The sequence below is a fragment of the Helicoverpa armigera genome, chromosome 31 (genome assembly GCF_030705265.1).
Source record: "Helicoverpa armigera isolate CAAS_96S chromosome 31, ASM3070526v1, whole genome shotgun sequence".
NCBI classification, from domain to species: domain Eukaryota; kingdom Metazoa; phylum Arthropoda; class Insecta; order Lepidoptera; family Noctuidae; genus Helicoverpa; species Helicoverpa armigera.
The window spans coordinates 1,388,324-1,411,899 of NC_087150.1; the positions used below are offsets into that span (position 1 = coordinate 1,388,324).

General features: G+C 40.3%; 2 protein-coding genes across 4 annotated transcripts in view; one reads left to right on the forward strand and one right to left on the reverse strand.

Annotated features, from left to right (window-relative positions):
- Positions 1 to 23,339, reverse strand: part of LOC110381804 (catenin alpha) — a 50,536-nt gene extending 27,197 nt beyond the window's left edge. For 2 of the 3 annotated variants that reach the window (XM_064043334.1, XM_064043335.1), the window contains exons 1-16: positions 23,140 to 23,339; positions 20,590 to 20,763; positions 19,945 to 20,091; positions 18,458 to 18,624; positions 17,306 to 17,435; positions 16,473 to 16,552; positions 15,796 to 15,916; positions 14,836 to 14,894; positions 14,421 to 14,539; positions 13,516 to 13,600; positions 12,540 to 12,667; positions 11,693 to 11,810; positions 11,017 to 11,109; positions 9,754 to 9,910; positions 8,424 to 8,529; positions 7,705 to 7,799 (exon numbers count right to left, since the gene is read on the reverse strand). In XM_064043334.1, the coding sequence (XP_063899404.1) occupies positions 7,705 to 7,799; positions 8,424 to 8,529; positions 9,754 to 9,910; positions 11,017 to 11,109; positions 11,693 to 11,810; positions 12,540 to 12,667; positions 13,516 to 13,600; positions 14,421 to 14,539; positions 14,836 to 14,894; positions 15,796 to 15,916; positions 16,473 to 16,552; positions 17,306 to 17,435; positions 18,458 to 18,624; positions 19,945 to 20,091; positions 20,590 to 20,758 (1,774 nt within the window). In that variant the 5' untranslated portion in view covers positions 20,759 to 20,763; positions 23,140 to 23,339. The remainder of the gene's footprint in view (positions 1 to 7,704; positions 7,800 to 8,423; positions 8,530 to 9,753; positions 9,911 to 11,016; positions 11,110 to 11,692; positions 11,811 to 12,539; positions 12,668 to 13,515; positions 13,601 to 14,420; positions 14,540 to 14,835; positions 14,895 to 15,795; positions 15,917 to 16,472; positions 16,553 to 17,305; positions 17,436 to 18,457; positions 18,625 to 19,944; positions 20,092 to 20,589; positions 20,764 to 23,139) is intronic. The other variant, XM_064043336.1, reaches the window with a different exon arrangement.
- On the forward strand, positions 1,715 to 7,239 carry LOC126054467 (larval cuticle protein LCP-17-like). The gene is made up of 4 exons (XM_049840274.2): positions 1,715 to 1,838; positions 4,059 to 4,259; positions 5,326 to 5,430; positions 6,152 to 7,239. Exons 1-4 carry the CDS (start codon positions 1,836 to 1,838, stop codon positions 6,242 to 6,244), a joined length of 402 nt encoding a protein of 133 aa, XP_049696231.2. The 5' UTR covers positions 1,715 to 1,835; the 3' UTR covers positions 6,245 to 7,239.
- Positions 23,340 to 23,576: the final 237 nt, after the last annotated feature.

Genomic DNA, 23,576 nt, shown 5'->3' on the forward strand with positions numbered 1-23,576 from the left:
GGTCCCCGGACGGTCTCCAAACGAGGACAAATCCGGGGAAACCCGGACGGATGGCAGCCCTAGTTACCACTGATGTGCAGCCTACCGTACAACACTGGTACTCAGATGCATCGCGTTATACTGGGAGCCGGCCCTAACGCTGTTGGGAAAAAAAACTCGGGAGATGAAAGTCTAATATCATTAATTCAAAAAGCTTAAAAAAATATTTTTAGGTGCATCGGCCTAGAAGTTAGGTTCTAGCTAGCTAATGGATGCAACTATGTTTATGTCGCACCGAGATCTAGGCCGATTCACCAAAAAAATATTTTTAGAAATGAATTTCATCTTTTTCCTCCTCCTTTTCGGGAAGTCGGTTAAAAAGAGGCATCCTTACAAAGAAAGCTTTTAAAAGTTCAATAATAAATCGTGTTCTGACGTTAAATATGATGTCATGTGCACATTTCGAGAGTATTTGTATGTATGTACGTATGAAGAGCCGGTTAAGCAATGCTCAAGGCTCGGATAATGATTGGTGGCTCTGTTGAGCTTCTTTTGTTTTTATTTAGGTCAGGTTAAGAGGTTAAAGTGAAATTATGTTTTTTCGTTTTAGTAAAAAAAAACTTTATTTTTAGTTGAAATATATGTTGTGTTTAGAGATAAGAAAACTTAATTTAAAAAAAAGGTAAATTCCTTTTAAAATCCTCGGGGCGGAAATCTGACACGACGGGAGAGAGATCAAGCGCAGAACCGATCTAGATTCTAGACCAACGGGACCAGGATTTTACTTATTTAAAAGTGACTATACTACAAAGGCCGTACGTCAACATACAACATCAGTTTTCTTAAAACAACTCTATACCAACTATTTCATGATTAAAAAGTTGTGAACTTGGACATAAAGCCTTGTGCACATCACGATTTTTAAACGCGCAATCGATGGGCTTATTCGGTCCATTATAAAGATGCTATTGGGTCAGGCGCCTTCAACCGGGTAATTTGTATCGGGTTGCCCGGGTAATTGGGTTGAGGAGGTCAGATAGGCAGTCGCTTCTTGTAAAGCACTGGTACTTAGCTGCATGCGGTTAGACTGGAAGCCGACCCCAACATAGTTTGGGAAAAAGGCTCGGAGGATGATGATGGGTCAGGCGCTTTCTTGTAAGTCGATCAACATAAGGTTGTAAAGAAGGAGTGTAAGGGCGAAACCAGTAATGTTTCTCATCCCCCGTACACCCTTATTTTGGGGCGCTTTTTTCTTTGGAGATTTTGTGTCATGGCATCTCCGTTCATCGATTTATTTCTATTTATTTAACCATTTATGTACACCGAAAGAATATAAAAGAAGTAGAGATAGCATAAAATAGTACAAAGGTACTGCTTATTTCTAGCGAAATCTCTTCTAGCAGACCCGTAGTAGGAGAGTTAGAATAAAGAGAAGTAGATAGACTGTGTAAAAAGACGTAGTAAAGATATAAATTAATCATATAATCATATATATATATATATAAAGCAAAAGATAATATAAATACATATTTTATAAAACGACTCTATGAAGAAGAGGAGGACAAATAGTAGTTTTTATGTTTCTGTTTAAAAGTAGCAACAGTTTGACAGCTCCTTAATTCAGGCGGCAGCGAATTCCACAACAGTACTGCGTGAACTGTGAAGGAGAAGGAATAAAAGTCATCTTTGATTCGTACGACCGATAAAAACGTCAACGGCCCGTTTTAAAAACCTTAGTGTGCATAACCCCTATACTAGTTGTGTCCTTGCGCGCGCGCACAATACAGATGTATATACAGCTCGTGTTATAAGTGCTATCAGTTCGACTGCCGACACCGAGCCCTCAACTACTCAATATGGTGAGCTTTTCAATAATAATAGTATTTTTTCGGAACGAAGTGAATTTTAGTATACCTATTTTTAATCAGCTGTATCTACTTTCTGCATTCGAGTAAAAAGTAGCTCAAATTTTTTCTCTAGATTTTGACTATCTGTGTAAACAAATGTAAAGCTGTTTTGGCATAACAGACCGAAAGAGAGACTGAATTGTCGTATTTATATTATTACGATGAAAAGCTTTTTTTATAGGATATTTTATAATTATGCTATTTCTATTAATGTGCCTATGATGCGATTTATTTAATTGAAATATTTACATTAATTTTAAAAATAGTACAATGAACCTATTTTCTATTTTTTGTAAAAAAAAACGATTTTTTCCATATTTTTTACAATAATTAGAGGATTAACGAGAAACACCAGTTTCTCTCGGGATGCGGATGAAACTGTAGGTCTATCACAGTAGCAGAATATATTTCAACCATAAACGTTATTTACTTCATATCAGTTTATTTCCATAAACCATTTACTAAATTATTAAAATCTAGTTCCGATAAATATATTTCGCGACCTATTTCTCAACAATTAATAAATTAATTCTCCTTAACAATCAATATTTATAGTTTCCAAATATGTTTTCAATATGTATTGATAAATTAATTAATATTAAAATAATTTCTTCATAATGAGATGCATCCTTACTATTATTTTGAATGCGAAAGTATATGTGTATTAAGTTATTAAGTTTCAAGGTTTTAAGGCTTAACTGAATTATAATAGTTGTGTCGTATGGTTGCACTCGCGTCCCGTGGGAAGTTCTTCGAGATAAAATATAGTCTACTAGCTTTTGCCCGCGACTTCGTTCGCGTGGAATAGTGACTTCCGGAAGATTTTTCGTTTGACGCTATATGTCCGGAATAAATTTTCTATTTTATTTTTATTTATTTTTTTGTAATAAAAGCTATCCTATGTCCTTTTTCCAGTTAGAAACTATGTCTTTACCAAACTTCACTTTCAAATCGGTTCAGTAGTTTAGATGTGAAGAAAAGACAGACAGAGTTACTTTCACATTTATAATATTAGTTAGGATATAGTTAGGATGTTACTCGGGGATAGTGTAGCTTCCCAACAGTGAAATACTTTTTCAAATAGGGCAAGTAGATATGGCGCTTATAGACCAAAGAAACAATTTTTTTTATTAAATATTAGTATAGACTATAGATAGGTACACTCAAATTAAAAAATAATTGTAAGTTTTCTTACAAATAGGGATTAGTTATAAATTAAATGAATGATTTATTATTAATATTAAAATAAATAATTAAGTAAAATGTATGCTTAGATAAATACATAGTAGTTAATAATATATGTATGTATGTCTATTGCAAGATTTATTTTTATGAATGAATTTATAACAATCGATAGCTGTGAATATTTATAAAGGTCTTCCGTTGTCCTATTATAATGTTATAAATGCGAAAGTTTGTGAGGAGCTGTGTATGTTTGTCAATCTTTCACGCCAAAACGATAATGTATTTTTATTAAAGTTAAGAATAGAATAAGAAAAGGATACTATTTTAGGCTCCGAAATTACTGAACTGATTTGAAATAATCTTTCACTGTTAAAAGCTACACTCTTCCCGAGTCACATACCTAGGTTATATTTTATCCCGGTACAGGCAGTAGTTCCCCATAAAACAGCTAGTAAAACCTCATTGTGAAGGGTGGGCGTTTTGAGGGATGACTTCGACATTCCAAAAGTACAGTTTTTCACTGATTTTCTAGTGAATATTACTCATCATCATCTGCTCAGCTTTTTCCCAACTATGTTGGGGTCGGCTTCCAGTCTAACCGGATGCGGCTGAGTACCAGTGCTTTACAAGGAGCGACTGCCCTCTCTGACCCCCTCAACCCAGTTACCTGGGCAACCCAATACCCCTTGGTTAAACTTGTGTCAGACTTACTGGCTTCTGACTACCCGTAACGACTGCCAAGGATGTTCATTGTTCAATGACATCCGGGACCTACAGTTTAACGTGCCATCCGAAACCCAGCAAATGGTGTCTAAAATATACTTAGAAAGTACATACAAGCTTAGAAAAGTTTTGCAGCATTGGTACTTTCCTGACCTGGGATCGAACCCGCACCCTCATTCTTGAGCGGTTGGTCCTTTACCCACTAGGCCACCACGAAAACATTAAACCATGCCTAAATAATAATTCTGTCTATATCTTCCACAGAAGCTCCTTCTCATCTCAACCCTCGTGGCGTTCGCTGCTGCCGACGTCTCCCACATCCTGGCACCCGCCTCCAAGGATGCTGCTGCCGTGATCGTGCGCCAGGAGTTGGACGTGGGAGTTGAAGGCCAGTACCAGTGGGCTATTGAGACTGACAACGGCATCACAGCCAGCGAGAGCGGGGCGCTGAAGAATGTTGGAGCCGTAAGTGTCTTATATCATTTGCCTAGCCAATTCCCAACTATGTTGAGGTAGGTCAGGCCTTCTTCTAGGTCGGATACGTATGGAGGTCATGACAAAAACGATCAGTTACGAGTGCAACAAACGAGGCGTCAGGCTCCCTCTTCTTGGTCAAATACGTAAGATGGTCATAAAAAAGACCTAATCCATTCAGTGGTTTAGCCACAGGAGTCATTTTTCGTTTTCATAATTTACAACATCATGTGTAAAACAGAGATAACGTTAGGAGTATTGAATGTTTTGACCAGTTGACAGTTGTCAGTTTTCAAGGGAGAATTTCAATTGTTTGTAATGACTGAATCTTACATGGTGTTCTAATTCTCGCACATTTTTAGTTTTACGTAATTATTTTTTTCTTTGTGCTAATCGACATAAATATATTAACCAGTATTGGCCATGTGCGCGACGGTGGCGACGCGTAGCGTTTGCAACATTTGCGGAAGCTGTCAAATAATAACAATGTAAACATTATAATTTTCTTTGCAAATATAAATAAAACCAAAGATTAAAATAGTATTTTTGACATTATTTAAGTGCAATTTATTCAATAGTTTTACTTTAAAATGAATATAATAATAAAAACCGGGTTTGAAACATCCGCATTTGTTTCCAATTTCTGCCGTGTTGTGCGCTGCGGTCGTTATCTGTCCGCCTCTACTCGCTTTGCACATAGCCAATATTAACGTATTTAATTTAATGTGATTAGGTACGACACACCTGATATGTATTGAAATCTTTGTGAAATGGTTCGCAGTGTTTTTGTGAGAGTTGTTTCCATAAAACTCAGGTTTATTTTTTCGGGCCTTGGTACCAAAGTCCCCATTACCCATGCCATCATCATCCTCCGAGCCTTTTTTCCCAACTATGTTGGGGTCGGCTTCCAGTCTAACCGGATGCAGCTGAGTACAAGTGCTTTACAAGGAGCGACTGCCCTATCTGAGCCAGTCAACCCAGTTACCCGGGATCTCTACCTTTACTGAAGTAACCTATAGTAAAAAACTGGACCTAAAATCATACTCATTATTTCCAGGAGACACCAGCTGAGGTAGTTCAGGGTGCAGCGGGCTGGACATCCCCCGAGGGAGAGGTCATCAGCCTACAGTATGTCGCTGACGAAAACGGATACCAGCCACAGGTGAGATTAAAATCAAGAGTTTTTATTTAAATAGACCAGAGTGCTGATTCTGAGTTTTGTGTGCGTTCGCAACTCGATACGTAATTATAAGTCAATTGAAATATAGAGTCGTATGCTACGTCACATGATTTAGATATTACATGTTCATTTATTTTGCCGGTTAATAATGCTTACACTCGTAAAAGTGAGCTGGAGTGTTATACGACCAAGTACCGATGACAGACTTTATTAAATAAACAATTCTATGATAAGGTGCAAAACCCGCACTAGGCACTCTGTACTCGATTTGAGTCTGATGATGAGATTCAAATTCAATTAAGACTAGAGTCCACGTTTCCTCAAAATGTTTTGATATTCAATTATTTTCTACTAAATAGCGCGGTGAGTTATCCCTGCTTGGTGTTCTGAATGAAACCGAACGAGGCTCTGGCGATCGACTGGTGGCCATAAAACTTTTAACAAAAAAGTAAAACCGGCTTCAATAATATACTTAAAACCTTCTAGATCTGACAAATACTATGCTCTAAACCGCATCAAAATCGGCTTAGCAATACATGATACAATCGCGCACAAAAATACATACATAATGTCAAACTGAAAACTTTTTTTCTTAAATCGGTTATAAATATGACACATTTTCAACCAGACCTTATTTAAACCCAGTCAAATAGCCAGTAACAATAATAGTTTTCGTACACTAATGCAAATTTCTATTTCTCAGGGCTCCCACCTCCCCACCCCTCCTCCCATCCCGGAGGCCATCCTCCGCGCTCTGCAGTACATCAAGGACCATCCCCCCAAGGTCGAGAACTAAGTAGATAATATGTTAAAATAATGTATCTACTATATATCCCTCTTTTTAGTTAAAGATGACACTTTGATGTTACAGGCGGTACTTTTTAGTATCAGATGACATGTTATTTGTAATAAATGACCTGTTTTTATAACAGATGACATGTTATTTGTAATAGATGACACGTTATTTGTAAGAGATGACCTGTTATTTGTTACAGATGACCTGGTTTTGTAACAGATGACCTGTTTTTATAACAGATGACATGTTATTTGTTACAGATGACCTGTTTTTATATCAGATGACATGTTATTTGTAATAGATGACCTGTTTTTATATCAGATGACATGTTATTTGTAATAGATGACATGTTATTTGTAATAGATGACATGTTTTTGTAATAGACGACATGTTATTTGTAATAGACGACATATTATTTGTAATAGATGACATGTTTTTCTAATAGATGGCACGTTATTTGTAATAGATGACCTGTTTTTGTATTAGATGACACTTTTTTAGTCACAATTGACAACTTTAAGTCAATTTTTATACTTAAGGGTGAGCTACACCATCTAACTAAAACGTTACACAGACCATATTCAGTCGTGAAATAGCTCATTGGTCAAATCGGCAAGTTGACAATTGAAAATGGTTTGGTTATCGTTATAGTTAAATGGTGCAATTCACCGTCAATGCCGCGTAGTACAGAATTTTAGTCATAGATGACAATTTTAAGTTGAGGGTGACACAACTATCAATATTGGTTAAAAATGTATGCGAAAGATATATTTTCGCTATCTCTTTCACACGCAATTTAATAGGAGAGACGTCACAAGTATATCTCTCTCCTTCTTTTTTTGAAAAACAAAAAGAAAGAGAAAGATAGCAGAACTTAAAAGGGGGATGTGTAAATTAGATATAACTAGTTTAAGTTTATAAAAATACTCGTTTTTCTTATAATTATTGTACTGTGATAAGAATATTACGTTATTGTAATAAAAATGTTTAATAAATCTAGTGTTTTATTTACTATACTTTGGACAATTATGTAATTGCATACAACTTATGTTATTAATATGGATCTTTCCCGAGATAAATAAGTGAGTTGAGTGAATAATAAAAAAAAATCTACTAATGGATGTGTTTTAATGAAACTTGCCAGTAAGAATAACACGTAGGCTAATTTTTATCCATATGCGGGAAGTAGACCCTTCGGCACTTTGGCGACGCGGGCCAAAGCTGTTATGCGCCTTAGAATTTTTCAACTGTAGATATCATAATGACGTTTGAATAATATGTTTGGCAACGACGCCCGTACAATGGGACTAACATAATGCCACTTTCAAAAACAAAAATATGAATCGTTCAAATCGGTTGGTAAACGACCTATATACCTGAAGAAATACATTAAAAAACCTCCGAATTCAGAACCCTATATTTTATGGGAAGTCGGTAAAACAGCCTATATTACGACTAACCTTGATCCCTCAGCACGGTGACAGCTTCTAATACCCTCTTGGTGTAGATACAGGGCTCATAGTTGTCCATCTCCTGAGTCACCACCGAGCACACCCTGGAAATAACATGAGTATTAATATGTGCGAGACAGGATGGGCACAGCGATGTGACTGGAATTTTCGTAACGTTTTGGGGTCGGATTGAAAGGTCGGGCCGAAAATCGATCTCAGTGGCGTGCACTTGGAGAGGCTTATGTCCAGCAGTGGACTGCGATAGGCTGATGATGATGATGAAGTAGTTAAGTAACTCTTAGTAAAATTGGTTGTAAGACTCGGGCAAAAAAGTGGGCAAAGAACCAACCTCTCGAGTATGAGGGCCCGGGTTCGATTCCAGGTCAGGCAAGTACCAATGCAACTTTTCTAAGTTTGTATATACTTTTAAAGTATATCTTAGACACAATCGTCTGTGTTTCGGATGGCACGTTAAACTGTAGGTCCCGGCTGTCATTGAACATCCTTGGCAGTCGTTACGGGTAGTCAGAAGCCAGTAAGTCTGACACCAGTCTTACCAAGGGGTATCGGGTTGCCCAGGTTGAGGAGGTCAGATAGGGCAGTCGCTTCTTGTAAAGCACTGGTACTCAGCTGCTTGCGGTTAGACTGGAAGCCGACCCCAACATAGTTGGGAAAAAGGCTCGGAGGATGAGGAAACATTTCTTTGTATGTGTGGATAGATTAGTTACCTGTTAGCTCTCCCGCGTATGGCTCCGGCGGTCCGCTCGAGGGAGTCGGGGTCGCCCTCCTGTAGCGCCACCACGCACTTGTTCACGTCCTCAAGGATGTGGTTCTCTGTACACAAATAATATCATTACTATAAGAACACAGCACAAAGCAACCCGGAGTCTGGAAATTGGTGATTGATACACGCGTGCATCAGAGAGCACGTTAATGTCAGTCCTGCTTGTGATCTCTCTCCGGTCGTGTCGTATTGCCGTCCCATCGCGCTATGAGAGTGAAGGAATAGTGCAGGACCGACATTAACGTGCTCTACGATGCACGGGTGAATCAATCACCAAATGCTTTGTAAAAGTTTAGGAAAACCCACAAAGAGACCCGGGAATCGAACCCGAGACCTCAAGCACAGCAGCCGCACTTGCGACCACTAGACCAACGAGGCAGTCATGTGTGAGACAGTGGTAGTGTGTATAGTTATCGGCACGAATCTTGAGCTCTGACCTACATCTGCGTAGAAGTGATTTATTAGCAAAGAACCAATCCCGAGTGACGGCTATGACGCGATGCACTGCGGGCCAATCACCGCTTTAGCACCCGCGCCTCACTCCATACCACCAAAAGGGACCCAATAAATTACTTCTGCGCAGGTGAAGGTCAGGGCTCAATATCCGTGCCGATGTTTATGTCACTACTAGCTGTTGCCCGCAACTTCGTCTGCGTGGGCAATATAGAATAGTCAAAATACTACTTATCCCGTAGGAGCATTCTTTCACGTGACAGTATAATTAGGATTAGCACTTAGCAGTCGCATTATGTACTGATAGGTTCAAACTAATACATTTTACATCCTTCATCATCACTTATTTTATCACACGTGGGGGTTGAATGGGGGTTGAATTAATCAAAAACGTATTTAAGCGAACGTCATCATAAAATTCTGATTCATCATCAGGACTTCTTCATAAAATCTAAGAAGATGTATACAAACTTTCATCCCCTATTTTATCCCCTTAGGGATGGAATTTAATCAAAATCCTTTCTTAAGGGTTGCCTACGCCATAGTAGCTTTATGCATGCAAAGTCTCAGTCCGATCGGTTTAAAATTGACAAAGTTTCATACAAACTTTCATCCCCTATTTTATCCCCTTGGGGGTAGAATTGATCAAAATCCTTTCTTAGCGGATGCCTACGTCATAACATCTACCTGCATGCCAAATTTCAGCCCGATCCGTCCAGTGGTTTCAGCTGTGCGTTGATAGATCACTATGTCAGTCAGTCAGTCAGTCACCTTTGAGTTTTATATATTTAGATAAGCGACAGAGTGCATGAATGACATACCGCTGACAGCCAGGAAGTCGTCAATAGTAGTGATATCGTCGACGGCATCTGTAAGCAGTTTGACGGCGTTCTCCCAGGCGCGGGCGAAGGCGGCCGCGTTCTCTTGCGCCACGCGGGACCGAGCGCGGGCTGCTAATACTAGCGCCGCGTTTATAACCTACGTAGAGGAAAACGGTACACGATAAACAATATAATGTAAGGGATATAAAATTATGTTATTATAAATAAGTTGTATAAATATTGAACTAAAGTAAAAAGGATAAATTATTGATTGTTAATAAAGTTTTTGTGCTGGCAACACGACACAGAGACTAGAGCTCGGTGGGGTGATGACAGCGGGTAGGCATTCTTTTTCCACGGAGCGATAGCTGGCGGTTGTCTGATTGTATATTGGATACTTATCGTCTACGAATATTCTAAAACCGTGTCAAAGGTGTTACGTTACGGAATAAAGAAGATTTGTGTACCAATCCCGTTGGTTTTATTATAATAAGATAGTAGACTTTAGAGCTTTCAGCAACGGGATGGTAGCAAAAAACTATACTATGTCCGCTCCTGAATTGAAAAGTTGTGTGTCACACGAGAGCAAAGAAGATAAGTTGTATAATTAGAATAATAATTGGGTAGAATGATATAATCTGCCTTTATCTGTTTTTTTTTTTTTATCTAATAGTTTAATTTTGCAAGCCTAGTAATCTATACTAATATTATAAAGAGGAAAACTTTGTTTGGTTGTAATGAATAGGCTCAAAAACTACTGGACAGTTTTTAAAAATTCTTTCACCATTCGAAAGCTACATTATCCACGAGTAACATAGGCTATATTTTATCCCGGTAAGGGCAGTACTTCCCACGGGACGCGGGTAAAACTGCGGGAAAACGGCTAGTATAATATGTCGGGACACCTTTTTACACACGGTTGGTTAGCCCCATGCTAAGTTATTAATTAACGTGTGTTATGGGTGCTAACACAACTGATAAACTACATATACACATAATTAGAAATACATATTGTAACACCCAGACCACGGCCAACAAGCATGCTCATCACACAAATGTTGACCGAACCGGGAATCAAACCCGGGACCTCAGGTTCGGCAGTCCGGCATGGTGACCATTGCGCTGTCGAGGTTTGTTGTTATACACGGTGGAAAAGAGGACGAATGCTATGCGAAAGGTTGGAACAAGTTAAGGACTCTAAATGTGGGCTCATTTTCATAATAAGTTTGAAATAAAATTCTCTATCTATTAACTAGTACTTACTTGTGGGCACAGCGCTTCGATGTGTTCGGCAGCATGGCGGACCATCTTCACGCCGTCTTCGTTGTTGGACATCGAGCACACCAGATTTGCAACCTACACACAAAATATTATTACAAATCATCATCATCCTCCGAGCCTTTTTCCCAACTATGTTGGGGTCGGCTTCCAGTCTAACCGGATGCAGCTGAGTACCAGTGTGTCACAAGGAGCGACTGCCTATCTGATCTCCTCAACCCAGTTACCCGGACAACACAATACCCCTCGGTTAGACTGGGGCCCGATTCTTCTAATTTAACTTAAGCGACATACGATTCACATCCGACTGAGATCCAATCACGGCTCAATTACGATTGAAGCGTATGTGGCATTCCACTATTTTTTTCTTTGAAATAAACATTTATTCCTTTCGGTCATTCAATAATGAATCATTTTGTCTGTAAACGATTTACGATTGCAATATGATTGTAGAGCAAACTACCGTGTAGACCAAAATGACCAGAATAGCAGACCAATCGCAAACCAATCGAATGTCGTTGGAATACGATTGGTCTTATATTAGTAGCAGAATGCCCGATATGGTTAAAACTGCTATTGCGAATCAATTTTGACATTATTAACTTAAGAGAATCGGGCCCCTGGTTGTCAGACTTACAGGCTTCTGACTACAATGTCTTACCTCGACGAGTTTGTTGGCGTGTTCGGTGAAGACGACAGCGTACTCCTCGACTTCCTTCTCGTTGCCGTTGCGAGCTGCCTCCATCAGAACCAGGAGAGGAACGTTGGTTTCCAGGAAACTGTAGAAGAAAATATTACATTAAAATTAGTTATTTTTAAAGGTTTGGTGGGGTGGACCCACAATAACGACCCCCCAGACCCATTATCTATTATTGTTCAGTAGCACTCATTTGGAGTAACTAGGAGTCATATGGGGTCATTTCTGGAAGTTGACCACATCTTTATTTTTAAGCATAAACAACTTAAAACCCTCACCTATCAGAAACATGGTCTTGGGGGCATTTTTGGGTCATATGGGGTCATTGTTTAAATTTGACCCCCTAATGACCCCCTCTTATTTTTTTCTTATAAATCATATCTACAATTTTTTTTGAGATCTTACCTGTCAGAAACATGGTCTACAACGGCTTTTCTCAGCTGTCTCCTCAAGTCTCTGGTCTTACGACACATATTCTCAATGGCTCGTTCCAAGCCAGCTGACTGTTCCGGATTACCGGGTAGTATGTCAAATAGGGTCAACCCCCAACAATGACCTCCAAAGCCATTGTATTTATTGGTCATTTGGGGTCATTTTTGAGGTCATATGGGGTCATTTTTGAAAGTTGACCCCCAAATGACACCCTAATTTTTTTCTGCATTTTAATCTATTTATAGGGTCAACCCCCAAAGCCATTATATTTATTGGTCATTTGGGGTCACTTTGAGATCATATGGAGGTCATTTTTGGAGATTGACCCCCAAATGACCCCCTCATATTTTCTGCATTTTTAACTATTTTGAGCCCTTACCTGTCAGAAACATGATCCACAACGGCCTTCCTCAGCTGTCTCCTCAAGTCTCTGGTCTTGCGACACATATTCTCAATGGCTCGTTCCAAGCCAGCAGATTGTTCAGGCTTCCCGGTCTGTGAATTAGACTGAAGTTTGTAGCTGTGGTAACGCTGTTTTCGGTGAAATTTTTGTGTGCGACCGAAGTCTATCGGCCATTCCCAATATTCATCTATCTGTTCCCTTACTAGATATAGAATTTTGGCATTAGCTCCATACAAATAACGTCAAATTCCTATCTCTAGTACGCAAAACAAAAGATAGATGAAATATTGGGACTGGCCATAAATCACTAATCGCAAAACAACGGATAGGTTATAGAAATCCGCCGTTCGTTGCATCATCATGTTGGGAGAGAAGTACAATTTATGCAATGTTATATAAAGCTAAAAGATTTCATTGCTTGTCTGCATCGACACAGGCTTCAAACAACTGAACTGATTTTGGGGAAGCTACACCCACAGGCTTTTATATATCAGGCATGAAACTTTGTGTGTTAATATATGAAAAAAAAATTGACCAAAGACGTAAAACATAACTTTTTTCGGGGCACAAATACACAATGGGCTGATGTATTTTAATACTTCGCAGACTTATCTGCGACATAAAAGTGGACAGTCACGTCAAAATCAAAAGTCATTCATTCATAGTAGGCTGAAAATCATCACTTTTGAACGTCAAATCTACAATAGACAGCCCCCAATACGCCCGCCCTTCACCTCTTCCTATGTGTTGTTGCTGGGAAGAAGAAGTGGCGCAACAAACTCCCCAGCAACACATGTCTGTCTGTATGGTTTGAAGAAACGTATACAAAACATTAAAAATATCTTTCAAAATTATGCAATTTTTTCTAATGAAAACAGATTATAGCGTACTTTTCATTCATGGCACCTAAGTTCGTGAAACAGCTAGTTATTAAATAAAACAGGGTTCTCACATTAGCCATATACTCGTGCAAAAGATCTTGCAAGGCCTGTCGCACCGCATTACACTCAGCTACTATACGCTCACGACGCTCGTCTCTGCAACAAATGTACATATTTAATATTTAAGTAACATAGCAACCAGTCTTTCCAAGGGGTATTGGGTAACCCCAGCGGGGCCCAGTAGGGCCTAGGCCTGCCGGGGCTGCGGGATTGTTCGCGCGAGTTACCGCGGCCCTGGTACATAAAAGGCCTACGACGGAACACGACGGTTTTTAGTCAGTAAGAGTCTGACACTCCCTCACCGGTGCTAACCCACAGCGGGAGGGGGCATTTGATGATTTTTGACGTCGTTAAAAAAAAGGGGTATCGGGTTGCCCGGGTAAGTGGGTTTAGGAGGTCAGATAGGCAGTCCCTCCTTGTGGCACACTGGTACTCAGCTACATCTGGTTAGACTGGAAGCCGATCCCAACATAGTTGGGAAAAAAGCTATGTCATGCAATATGGATGACATATATTATGACAAGCTTTTCCGCGCTGATTCATCCGCGTCCCAGGGGAACTACTACACCGCACCCGGTTAAAAATAACCCATGTTACTCTGGGATAGTCTAGCTTTCTAATAAAGAAGAAATATATTTTGTTTGTTTGTACCCTTAAGGCTAAAAAACCATTGAAATTCTTTCACTGTTGGGAAGCTACAATCTCCCCGAGTAACATAGGCTATAATTTATCCTCCTGCGGGAAGTAGCTACTACAATAGACATACGTTGAGAACGAATTTTACGAGAATCCACCCCTAACGGCTTTCAACTGTGTTACTCTGTACGAAAGTCCTGTTTTCAGAAGTAAGAAACTTGCAATATGACATATTTTATCCTCTTGCGGGAAGTAGCTACTTAGCTAGAGTATAACGTACCTGGTACAAGAGCTATCAGCCATGAGAGCAGCGCCGGAGATGATGGACTCCAGACGTTCTTCGAGCGAGGGTCGAGTGCGGAGCTCCGAGTATGCTAGCGGCTCCATCACCATACGCTCCTAGAAAGAAAATGTATTAAGAATCAGTCGAAAGCAAGGAGTAAGAAAAGTGACGTTGCAAAAAATTCTATTGTGTTATATCTTCGTTGTGCGGGGGCAGGCTAAAGCGGTGATTGGTCCGCAGTGCATCGCAGCGCATCGCGTCATAGCCGTCACTCGGGATTGGTTCTTTGCTAATAAATTACTTCTGCGCAGATGAAGATCAGCGTTCAAGATTCGTGCCGATAATTACATGACATTGAATGATATGGATTGAAGACCAAATGACACAGTATTCTTAATAATATTGAACTTACATCGAAATCATCGAGCGCTTGAGCCAGTTCCCCTGGACCCTCGACAGGACGATTTCCTCCTAAAACAAAAAAAAAACATATACCTAAATAATCCTCGAGATATTTTGTACACAGAGAGATATGGGTCGATGACCTAGCGACATAGGAAGATATGGGTCAACGACCAAATTACAAATACGGTATGGGTCGATGACTTGTGACATAGGGTGATATGGGTCGATGGCTTCGTGATATAGAATGATATAGGTCAATGACCTACACACATAGAATGATATTGGTCAATGTCCTATACACTTAGTACGATATGGGCCAGTGACCATGCAATATGGGCTAATGACACATACATAACACATAGGATGTTATGGGCTAATGACCTACACCTGTGTATGGGTGGCTGTACCTTGCGGGGCGGGCTGTCCCTGCGCTACAGCGGAGATGGAGTCGACGGCGCTGCACACAGCCCGCAGTACATAGTCGCACATACATAACACATAGGATGTTATGGGCTAATGACCTACACCTGTGTATGGGTGGCTGTACCTTGCGGGGCGGGCTGTCCCTGCGCTACAGCGGAGATGGAGTCGACGGCGCTGCACACAGCCCGCAGTACATAGTCGCACATACATAACACATAGGATGTTATGGGCTAATGACCTACACCTGTGTATGGGTGGCTGTACCTTGCGGGGCGGGCTGTCCCTGCGCTACAGCGGAGATGGAGTCGACGGCGCTGCACACAGCCCGCAGTACATAGTCGCACATACATAACACATAGGATGTTATGGGCTAATGACCTACACCTGTGTATGGGTGGCTGTACCTTGCGGGGCGGGCTGTCCCTGCGCTACAGCGGAGATGGAGTCGACGGCGCTGCACACAGCCCGCAGTACATAGTCGCACATACATAACACATAGGATGTTATGGGCTAATGACCTACACCTGTGTATGGGTGGCTGTACCTTGCGGGGCGGGCTGTCCCTGCGCTACAGCGGAGATGGAGTCGACGGCGCTGCACACAGCCCGCAGTACATAGTCGCGGTTCGCTTTGGCTGCTGCCAGCTCTGGGTGACGGACGTATACCTGAGAAGAAAATCATTCAATTTTAGAAAAAAAAAATGTGTTTCAGAAAGTTGCTAGTCGAATCATGCCCTTTTCACCAACAATCTCTTAACGTTTCTCTAACTAAATGTCACTTAGACTAAAGGCTCCCCTAATTATAGAGGTTAAAAGGGACACTTAAATTTTGGTGAAAACGAAATTCGTACTAAGTGTTCCCTAAATGTTCTTAGGGGATCCCTAAATTTAGGTATTTGTTGGTGAAAATGGGCATCAGTCAATTAAAAAAGAATTGACAGGGTTTAAATAGTCCAATCTCATATTATTTACGATACAAGATTCAGTTGTAAAATATGCAAAGTTACTAGTAATTTAAAGGAAGAATAGATATGTATATGACAAAGAGGAATCCATAGTTTTTTCCAACCCAAAGGCTTTTGAAAATTCTATCACTGTTGAAAAGCTACACTCTTCCCGAGTAACATAGGCTACATTTTATCCCGGTACGGGCAGTAGTTACCACGGGACGCGGGTGAAACCGCGGGAAATAGGCTAGTTAATTTTAAAAACTGAAACTTACCTTAGAGGCAGTAAGCAGCATTGTGGAATGTTTCTTCAGAACTGCTCTAGCAGCTGCAAGCTCATCCTTCATTCTTGGCTCTGTAATAGAAGAAAAAAGTATAGGTACAGTCAACTTCAGGTTAGTGGTAACAGTTTTATAGGAAAATCCTACTTATTAATATTGAGTTAAGGTGCATGACAGTTACCACTGATGTGCAGTCTACCGTACAAATATGTAGGAATGGAATGTCCCCGAATGTTTGACAGACAGAGTGAATGACGTTTTAGGTGTCCGAACGAGGAAATTAAGAGATGAATGAATTTGAGAGAGAGAAAGTTTGGTTTGATTTAGCGCTACGTACAGAAATAAACGAATTTGAGTCTTAAGACGTATTTTCAAGTAATTAACGGTTTATTCCCGGCCGTTTCGCTGAACTTTACAACCGTCACATCTATACTAATATTATAAAGCTGAAGAGTTTGTTTGTTTAATGCGGGTGAAACCGCTGGCAGAAGCTAGTACATGATAATTTGCGAATTTGTAATAATAACGAGCTTCCGCCCGCGGCTTCGCCCGAGTCAAGTTCGGTTATATCGCGTTTCCAAGAGAACTCTTCAAAAGTCCGGGATAAAAACTATCCTATGTTCTTTCTTAAGGTCAACTCTATCTCTGTTACAAAATTTTATAAAAATTAGTTCAGTGGTTTAGAGGTGAAAGCGTAACAGACAGACAGTTACTTTCGCATTTATAATATCAGTAGGGATTCTAGAACCATAGCACAGTCCTATCAAGATAGTTTCCCTATAGTAAAGTGCCTACTCAAATGGAGCATGAATAATATAATCATGTACCTTTAAGCTCCCTCTGTCGTTTAGCAGCCTGAGCGGTCAACTCGGCGGCCGAGCGTCCGAACTGACGCGCTGACTCTAACAGCTCTGATTGAGACGACGCTGACTTTAGCTTGTCTAAGTCGTTTTCAACCTGTGGGGAACATAAATATATGTATATTAGTTATTTGTTTGCTTGAACATTTTTCAATAAATCACATAATATAAATTTCTATGTACCAAAGCAACTTTTCTAAATTTGTATGTACTTTCTAAGCACATAATTATACCTTGGACACCAATGGCTGATAAAAAGGAGAAGAAAAACATTTCGAGGAAACCTGGAAGCCTGAAATTATCAACCCGCATCTCGCGACCGTAGGACGATATATATATATAAAAGGCTGTAACTAAATAACTAATTTCTATGTATCAGCCTGTATGTCAAAACCCCATAATATTGACCATATTATTTAACTGTAATACTATTTCCATAAAGAGTAACCATGGAGTTTCTTGCCCGTTCTTCTCCATTCCAAAACTGGCTTCAAAGGAAGCTAGAATGGGCAACTAGAATCAAACTATTTATGTTTTTGACATTCATAAGTGCTTGTAAAGGCCTAAATGAAATAAATGATTGGACTTTTGATTTCAACACTTCTGGGTCAAAGTCACTGGTCCCCAGTTATAGTTATCTGCACGAATCTTGAGCTCTGACCTACATCTGCGCAGAAGTGATTTATTAGCAAAGAACCAATCCCGAGTGACGGCTATGACGCGATGCGTTGCGGGCCAATCACCGCTTTAGCCCCCGCGCCTCACTTCATACCACAAAAGGGACCCAATAAATCACTTCTGCGCAGGTGCTATTTATTTTGAAAAATTAATTTCTTTATTTTCACGTTTTTTTTTTCACGTAGTTCTTTTTTGTAAGGTAAAAAGGAGTATTTGGGTTGCCCGGGTTGCTTGTCAGACTTACTGGCTTCTGACTACCCGTAACGACTGTCAAGGATGTTCAATGACAGCCGGGACCTACAGTATAACGTGCCATCCGAAATAGTCATTGGTATCTAAGATATACTTAGAAAGTACATACAAACTTAGAAAAGTTGCATCGGTACTTGCCTGACCTGGAATCAAATACTACTACGGTACTACGGTAGAATCTTAACTTACAGTGTTGAGCTTGTTAAGCAGCAGATGGACGTCAACGCAGTCTGCCAGTATGAGCAGACGGGTGACGGCGCAGAGCAGAGCTCGGGCTGCTCTCACCATGCCTCCTCGCACGGATGAAGCACAAGGCTCTTCGGAGAACTCTCGGGCAGCTAGAGACATGGCCGCTCCTGGGAAAAAGAGAAAGGTTAAGCGTTTGTTAAGTTAATTAGGCTTTAACATGCGCCGCAAGTGAACACAAGACTGTTTAGGTCTGTTGCTTGCGGTTCCAGCGTGCTGGGGTAACTATTTCCCGCAACCGGATAAAATCGGCAGTCATTTCCGGGTTGTCGTAAAGTCATAGTCAATAGTGATTATTATTGAAATTGCGGTGGTTAGTTTAACAATTTTTCAAGTCTTAATGACTTTAAAAAGTTTTTTGAAAAACCGTTTAGAAGAACAACACCCACAAAACATATTTTCACTACTTCCTAGGGCTGGAAGCTGGAAAGAAAAAGCGGTGATGAACTTTCCAAGCAAGGTTATGGAGGACCCTCGCTCTATGAACATCTTCTAGAAGGTTCTAGACAGTTGTGGAATATGCTCACCAGCCTTGCGGACCTCCTCGACGGCTGTCAGCATCTGCTGCGTGATCTCAGGGTTCTCGTAGGCGATGGTCTGTCCTCGCTCTACGAACATCTTCTAGAAGGTTCTAGACAGTTGTGGAATATGCTCACCAGCCTTGCGGACCTCCTCGACGGCTGTCAGCATCTGCTGCGTGATCTCAGGGTTCTCGTAGGCGATGGTCTGTCCTCGCTCTATGAACATCTTCTAGAAGGTTCTAGACAGTTGTGGAATATGCTCACCAGCCTTGCGGACCTCTTCGACGGCTGTCAGCATCTGCTGCGTGATCTCAGGGTTCTCATAGGCGATGGTCTGTCCTCGCTGTATGAACATCTTCTAGAAGGTTCTAGACAGTTGTGGAATATGCTCACCAGCCTTGCGGACCTCCTCGACGGCTGTCAGCATCTGCTGCGTGATCTCAGGGTTCTCATAGGCGATGGTCTGTCCTCGCTGTATGAACATCTTCTAGAAGGTTCTAGACAGTTGTGGAATATGCTCACCAGCCTTGCGGACCTCCTCGACGGCTGTCAGCATCTGCTGCGTGATCTCAGGGTTCTCGTAGGCGATGGTCTGTCCTCGCTCTATGAACATCTTCTAGAAGGTTCGAGACAGTTGTGGAATATGCTCACCAGCCTTGCGGACCTCTTCGACGGCTGTCAGCATCTGCTGCGTGATCTCAGGGTTCTCGTAGGCGATGGTCTGTCCTCGCTCTATGAACATCTTCTAGAAGGTTCTAGACAGTTGTGGAATATGCTCACCAGCCTTGCGGACCTCCTCGACGGCTGTCAGCATCTGCTGCGTGATCTCAGGGTTCTCGTAGGCGATGGTCTGTCCTCGCTCTATGAACATCTTCTAGAAGGTTCTAGACAGTTGTGGAATACGCTCACCAGCCTTGCGGACCTCCTCGACGGCTGTCAGCATCTGCTGCGTGATCTCAGGGTTCTCGTAGGCGATGGTCTGTCCTCGTTCTATGAAGATTTCCGTCGCTCGCTCCACGGTGGCTACTAGAGCACTTGCTCGCTTGGATTTGCCGGCTGTAGAAAAAAATATATTTAGAGTAATATGGTTTTGATAAATTCTAGGTTTACTTAAATGCAATTTTTTATACTGGTTTACCCTTATTAATACTGATTGTCACACTATCTTTGAACTACCTGTAACAACTATCAAAGACGATCAAATGGCAGTCAGGACTGCTAACATAACGTGCCTTCCGAAAAACGGAGGAACTCGTCATGATAAGGTACACATTCACAACTCGCAAAGCATTCCTTAACATTATGACAGACTCTTATTGTCTGTCATAATGTTAACTCGCGGTTGTTACTCTTAGCAACAAAAAATCGACTTCAATAACTATACGTAAAACCTTCTCTTAAGTCTGATAAACACTATGCTGAAAACCGCATCATAATGGGTTCGTCCAAACTTGAGACAATCGCGCCCTAACATGCATACTTACTTTCTGGCAAAACTGAGAACCTCCTTTTATTGAAGTTGTTTGATAAAGCCTTAGATAAACTACTACTCACGTCGTTTCTTCTTAGCATCCCGATCCTTGCTGTTCACCAACGTAGTGACTTGAAGCACTAGAGGCTCCAGGGTCCGTTCCACAGACATAGTACGTATCTCCAAGTTACGAGGGTCCCACTTCAGGGTGAGGGTACCGGTCGTACCGTACTGGTCTGTCATGGTCGCCATTGTTGCTGAAAGAAGGTGGTAAAGTTAGTACAATTCATAGATTTAGGATACTAGTACTGTTTGATAGATTGTTAATGCCTGACTGATGATTAACTATGATGATGATGTGATGTCCTCCTAGCTGATTATCGGCTACGGCGGCTGTTCTCATATAAGGGGATTAGCCAACTACGCAGGACATTATAGTGCACAAGCTTTTGTGCAGACACAGGTGCACTCCCTATTCCTTCACTCTCAGAGAACGATGGGACGGCCATCCGACTCTACCGGAGAAAGAACAGACTGACATTTACGTGTTCTCCAACGCACAGGTGTACCAATCACCAATCTCCAGGCTTCGGGCTGCTTTATGTAAGTTTCGAAAACCCACAAAGCGATTTCGGCCCGAGCCGGGAATCGAACCCGAGACCTCGTCCTCAGCAGCGGCGCTTGCAACAGCTAGACCAACGAGGCATTTCGGCAACGATTAACTATACTTCCTGGTGCTTAACACAGTCACTTTTACAAAAAGTGCTAAAATTAGTTATATATGTAAAAAATTTCTTAAAGCACCCCTGTACTAGGAGTGATAACATTACTTTTGTAGTACGCAAAAGTTGTTATTGTTATAGTTCAACTCATCTATATATTCTTTACTAGCTACTGCTCCCGGCTTTGCCTACTTGGTATGCTGATAATGTATGTTTCTTATTCTTTCACACAGAAACAGCTGGAACGATTTGGTTGAAATTTGGTATGCAGATAGGATATTGTGGATTAACACATAGGCATATACTTTTTATCAACACACCACATGGGCCAAGCTGCAGGCGGAAGCTAGTCTATTTAATAATATCAACAAAGTCTAAGCAACCATAATCCCAGTATAAACTAAATAGAGTCACGTATATAAGCCCTTTGTTCATTAAATATGAATACAAAAGAAAAATAACGTAATAATTAGATAAACATTATTGTTCATTCATTGATTCTCAAAGCAATATATGAGTCATATTTATGTGAATGGGTCTTATAGGACATACAAACTTAATCATACAGGAATGAATTTTAAGCAGTGTGTAAAAAAACTGGTGGTCCAGAATCATTGACAGAACATATCTGCATCATCAGTAAAAAAAAAAAACATTTTTTTTCTGCCAAATATGGATACTAACAATTCTTACGTGCTTGGAGCAGCGCTCGCGTCAGTAAACCAGTTTCGCGTTGCCGCCGTGCCTACTATGACGACTGTGACCGTACTATCGGTTACAAAATAAACATCTTTCACTATCTATATTATTTTTTGTACATAACAAAATAAAAATGCGCCTATCTATAAAACTTATTTAACTATAAAGTTTGCGCACTGGATAAATTCATTCCTGTATAATATAATTAATACAAAAATGGGGTGAACTTAAATGACTCATTATCTGCCTACCATGTCCCAACTATGTTGTAGTCATAAGATGACCCACAGACAGTCAGCTGTCATTGAACATCTTTGGCAGTCATTACAGAAGAAGCCAGTAAGTCTGACTACCAGTCTTACCTAGGACTGTCGGGTTGCCTGGGTAACTATGTCAAGGAGGTCAGATAGCCAGTCGCTCTTTGTAAAACACTGGTACTCAGTTGCATGTGATTAGATTGGAAGCTGGCCACAAGAAAATTTGGAAAAGGCTAGGCAGATTATACTGTGGTCGGCTCTCAGTCTTACTGGATAGAGCTGAGCTGACCTCATCAACCTGATACCAATTGGTGAGACTTGTTGTCAGACGTTCTGACTTCTGATTACCCATAATGACTGCCAAAAATGTTCAAATGACAGCCAGTAGTCACTGATTTAACGTGCCTTCCGAAACACGGAGGAACTCATCAAAACAAAAGACGAGCTCCGTTTAAAATAATAAAAACAAAAGAAGATCACCTTTTAAAGTCTTATTACGATCGCGATTTGACGGATGAATGAAAATTATAGCGGTTTGTGATTTCTTTTTCAAGAAATGGTGTCAAAAATACCACGAATAAGTATGAAACATGATTTCAAACATCGGATACTTGAAGATAACGGTTTAAAAGTACATAATCTAGAACTCAATACTCGATTGAAAGACTAACAATGAATGAGTCATTGTTTGAATATTTCACACAGAATTTCACAACAAAACGTCGAAATCTTGGCGAAAATATGTGAAGGCAAGTATATTTTATACAATTCCTTCTTAAATATAATCAATAACTATGTTTTCTTGCTATAAATAAATAATAATGGGGACAACAACTATTTCGCTATAACACCCGCGAATATGAAAGTATTAAAATTATTATGAAACTGATTATACAAAGTGGCGTATTCAATTTGGTAGGGCTATACATTGACAACATAGTATAGAAACTTTTACCTGATTGTAAGCAACGAATTCCTTGTTTTAATCACACAACACAGTAACAAAACGATAAAGCAAGTTATTATACACAATATTTCACTTAGTTTGAATCAAATAACACACAAAATCACACGATTTTCAATAAAATTACTGAAGACTATCGCCTAGGCGTGTCAAAAAATTACCAACTGGGTTACCAGCGCAAGTAAACGAAATATACTATTGTCATTTTGCAAAATGTTAGTTTTCTACTTTTTGTAAAAATAATACCACAAAATTTTTTTCAACCGGAATCAGGTTTTTGATAATCATCCCATGTATTTTTTATATAATAAATAACACTAAAAAGAAAAGCGAATGGGACTTAAATAAATGTAATGTAATTTTTAGGTAGCTAGAAAATCGAACACTATCAAAATTAAATAATATACTCATGAAAATACAATCAATTT

Coding starts and splice junctions, on each gene's coding strand:
- LOC126054467 (XM_049840274.2), top strand. Junction 4,260..5,325: donor CGCTGAAGAATGTTGGAGCC/GTAAGTGTCTTA, acceptor CATTATTTCCAG/GAGACACCAGCTGAGGTAGT. Junction 5,431..6,151: donor AAAACGGATACCAGCCACAG/GTGAGATTAAAA, acceptor TCTATTTCTCAG/GGCTCCCACCTCCCCACCCC.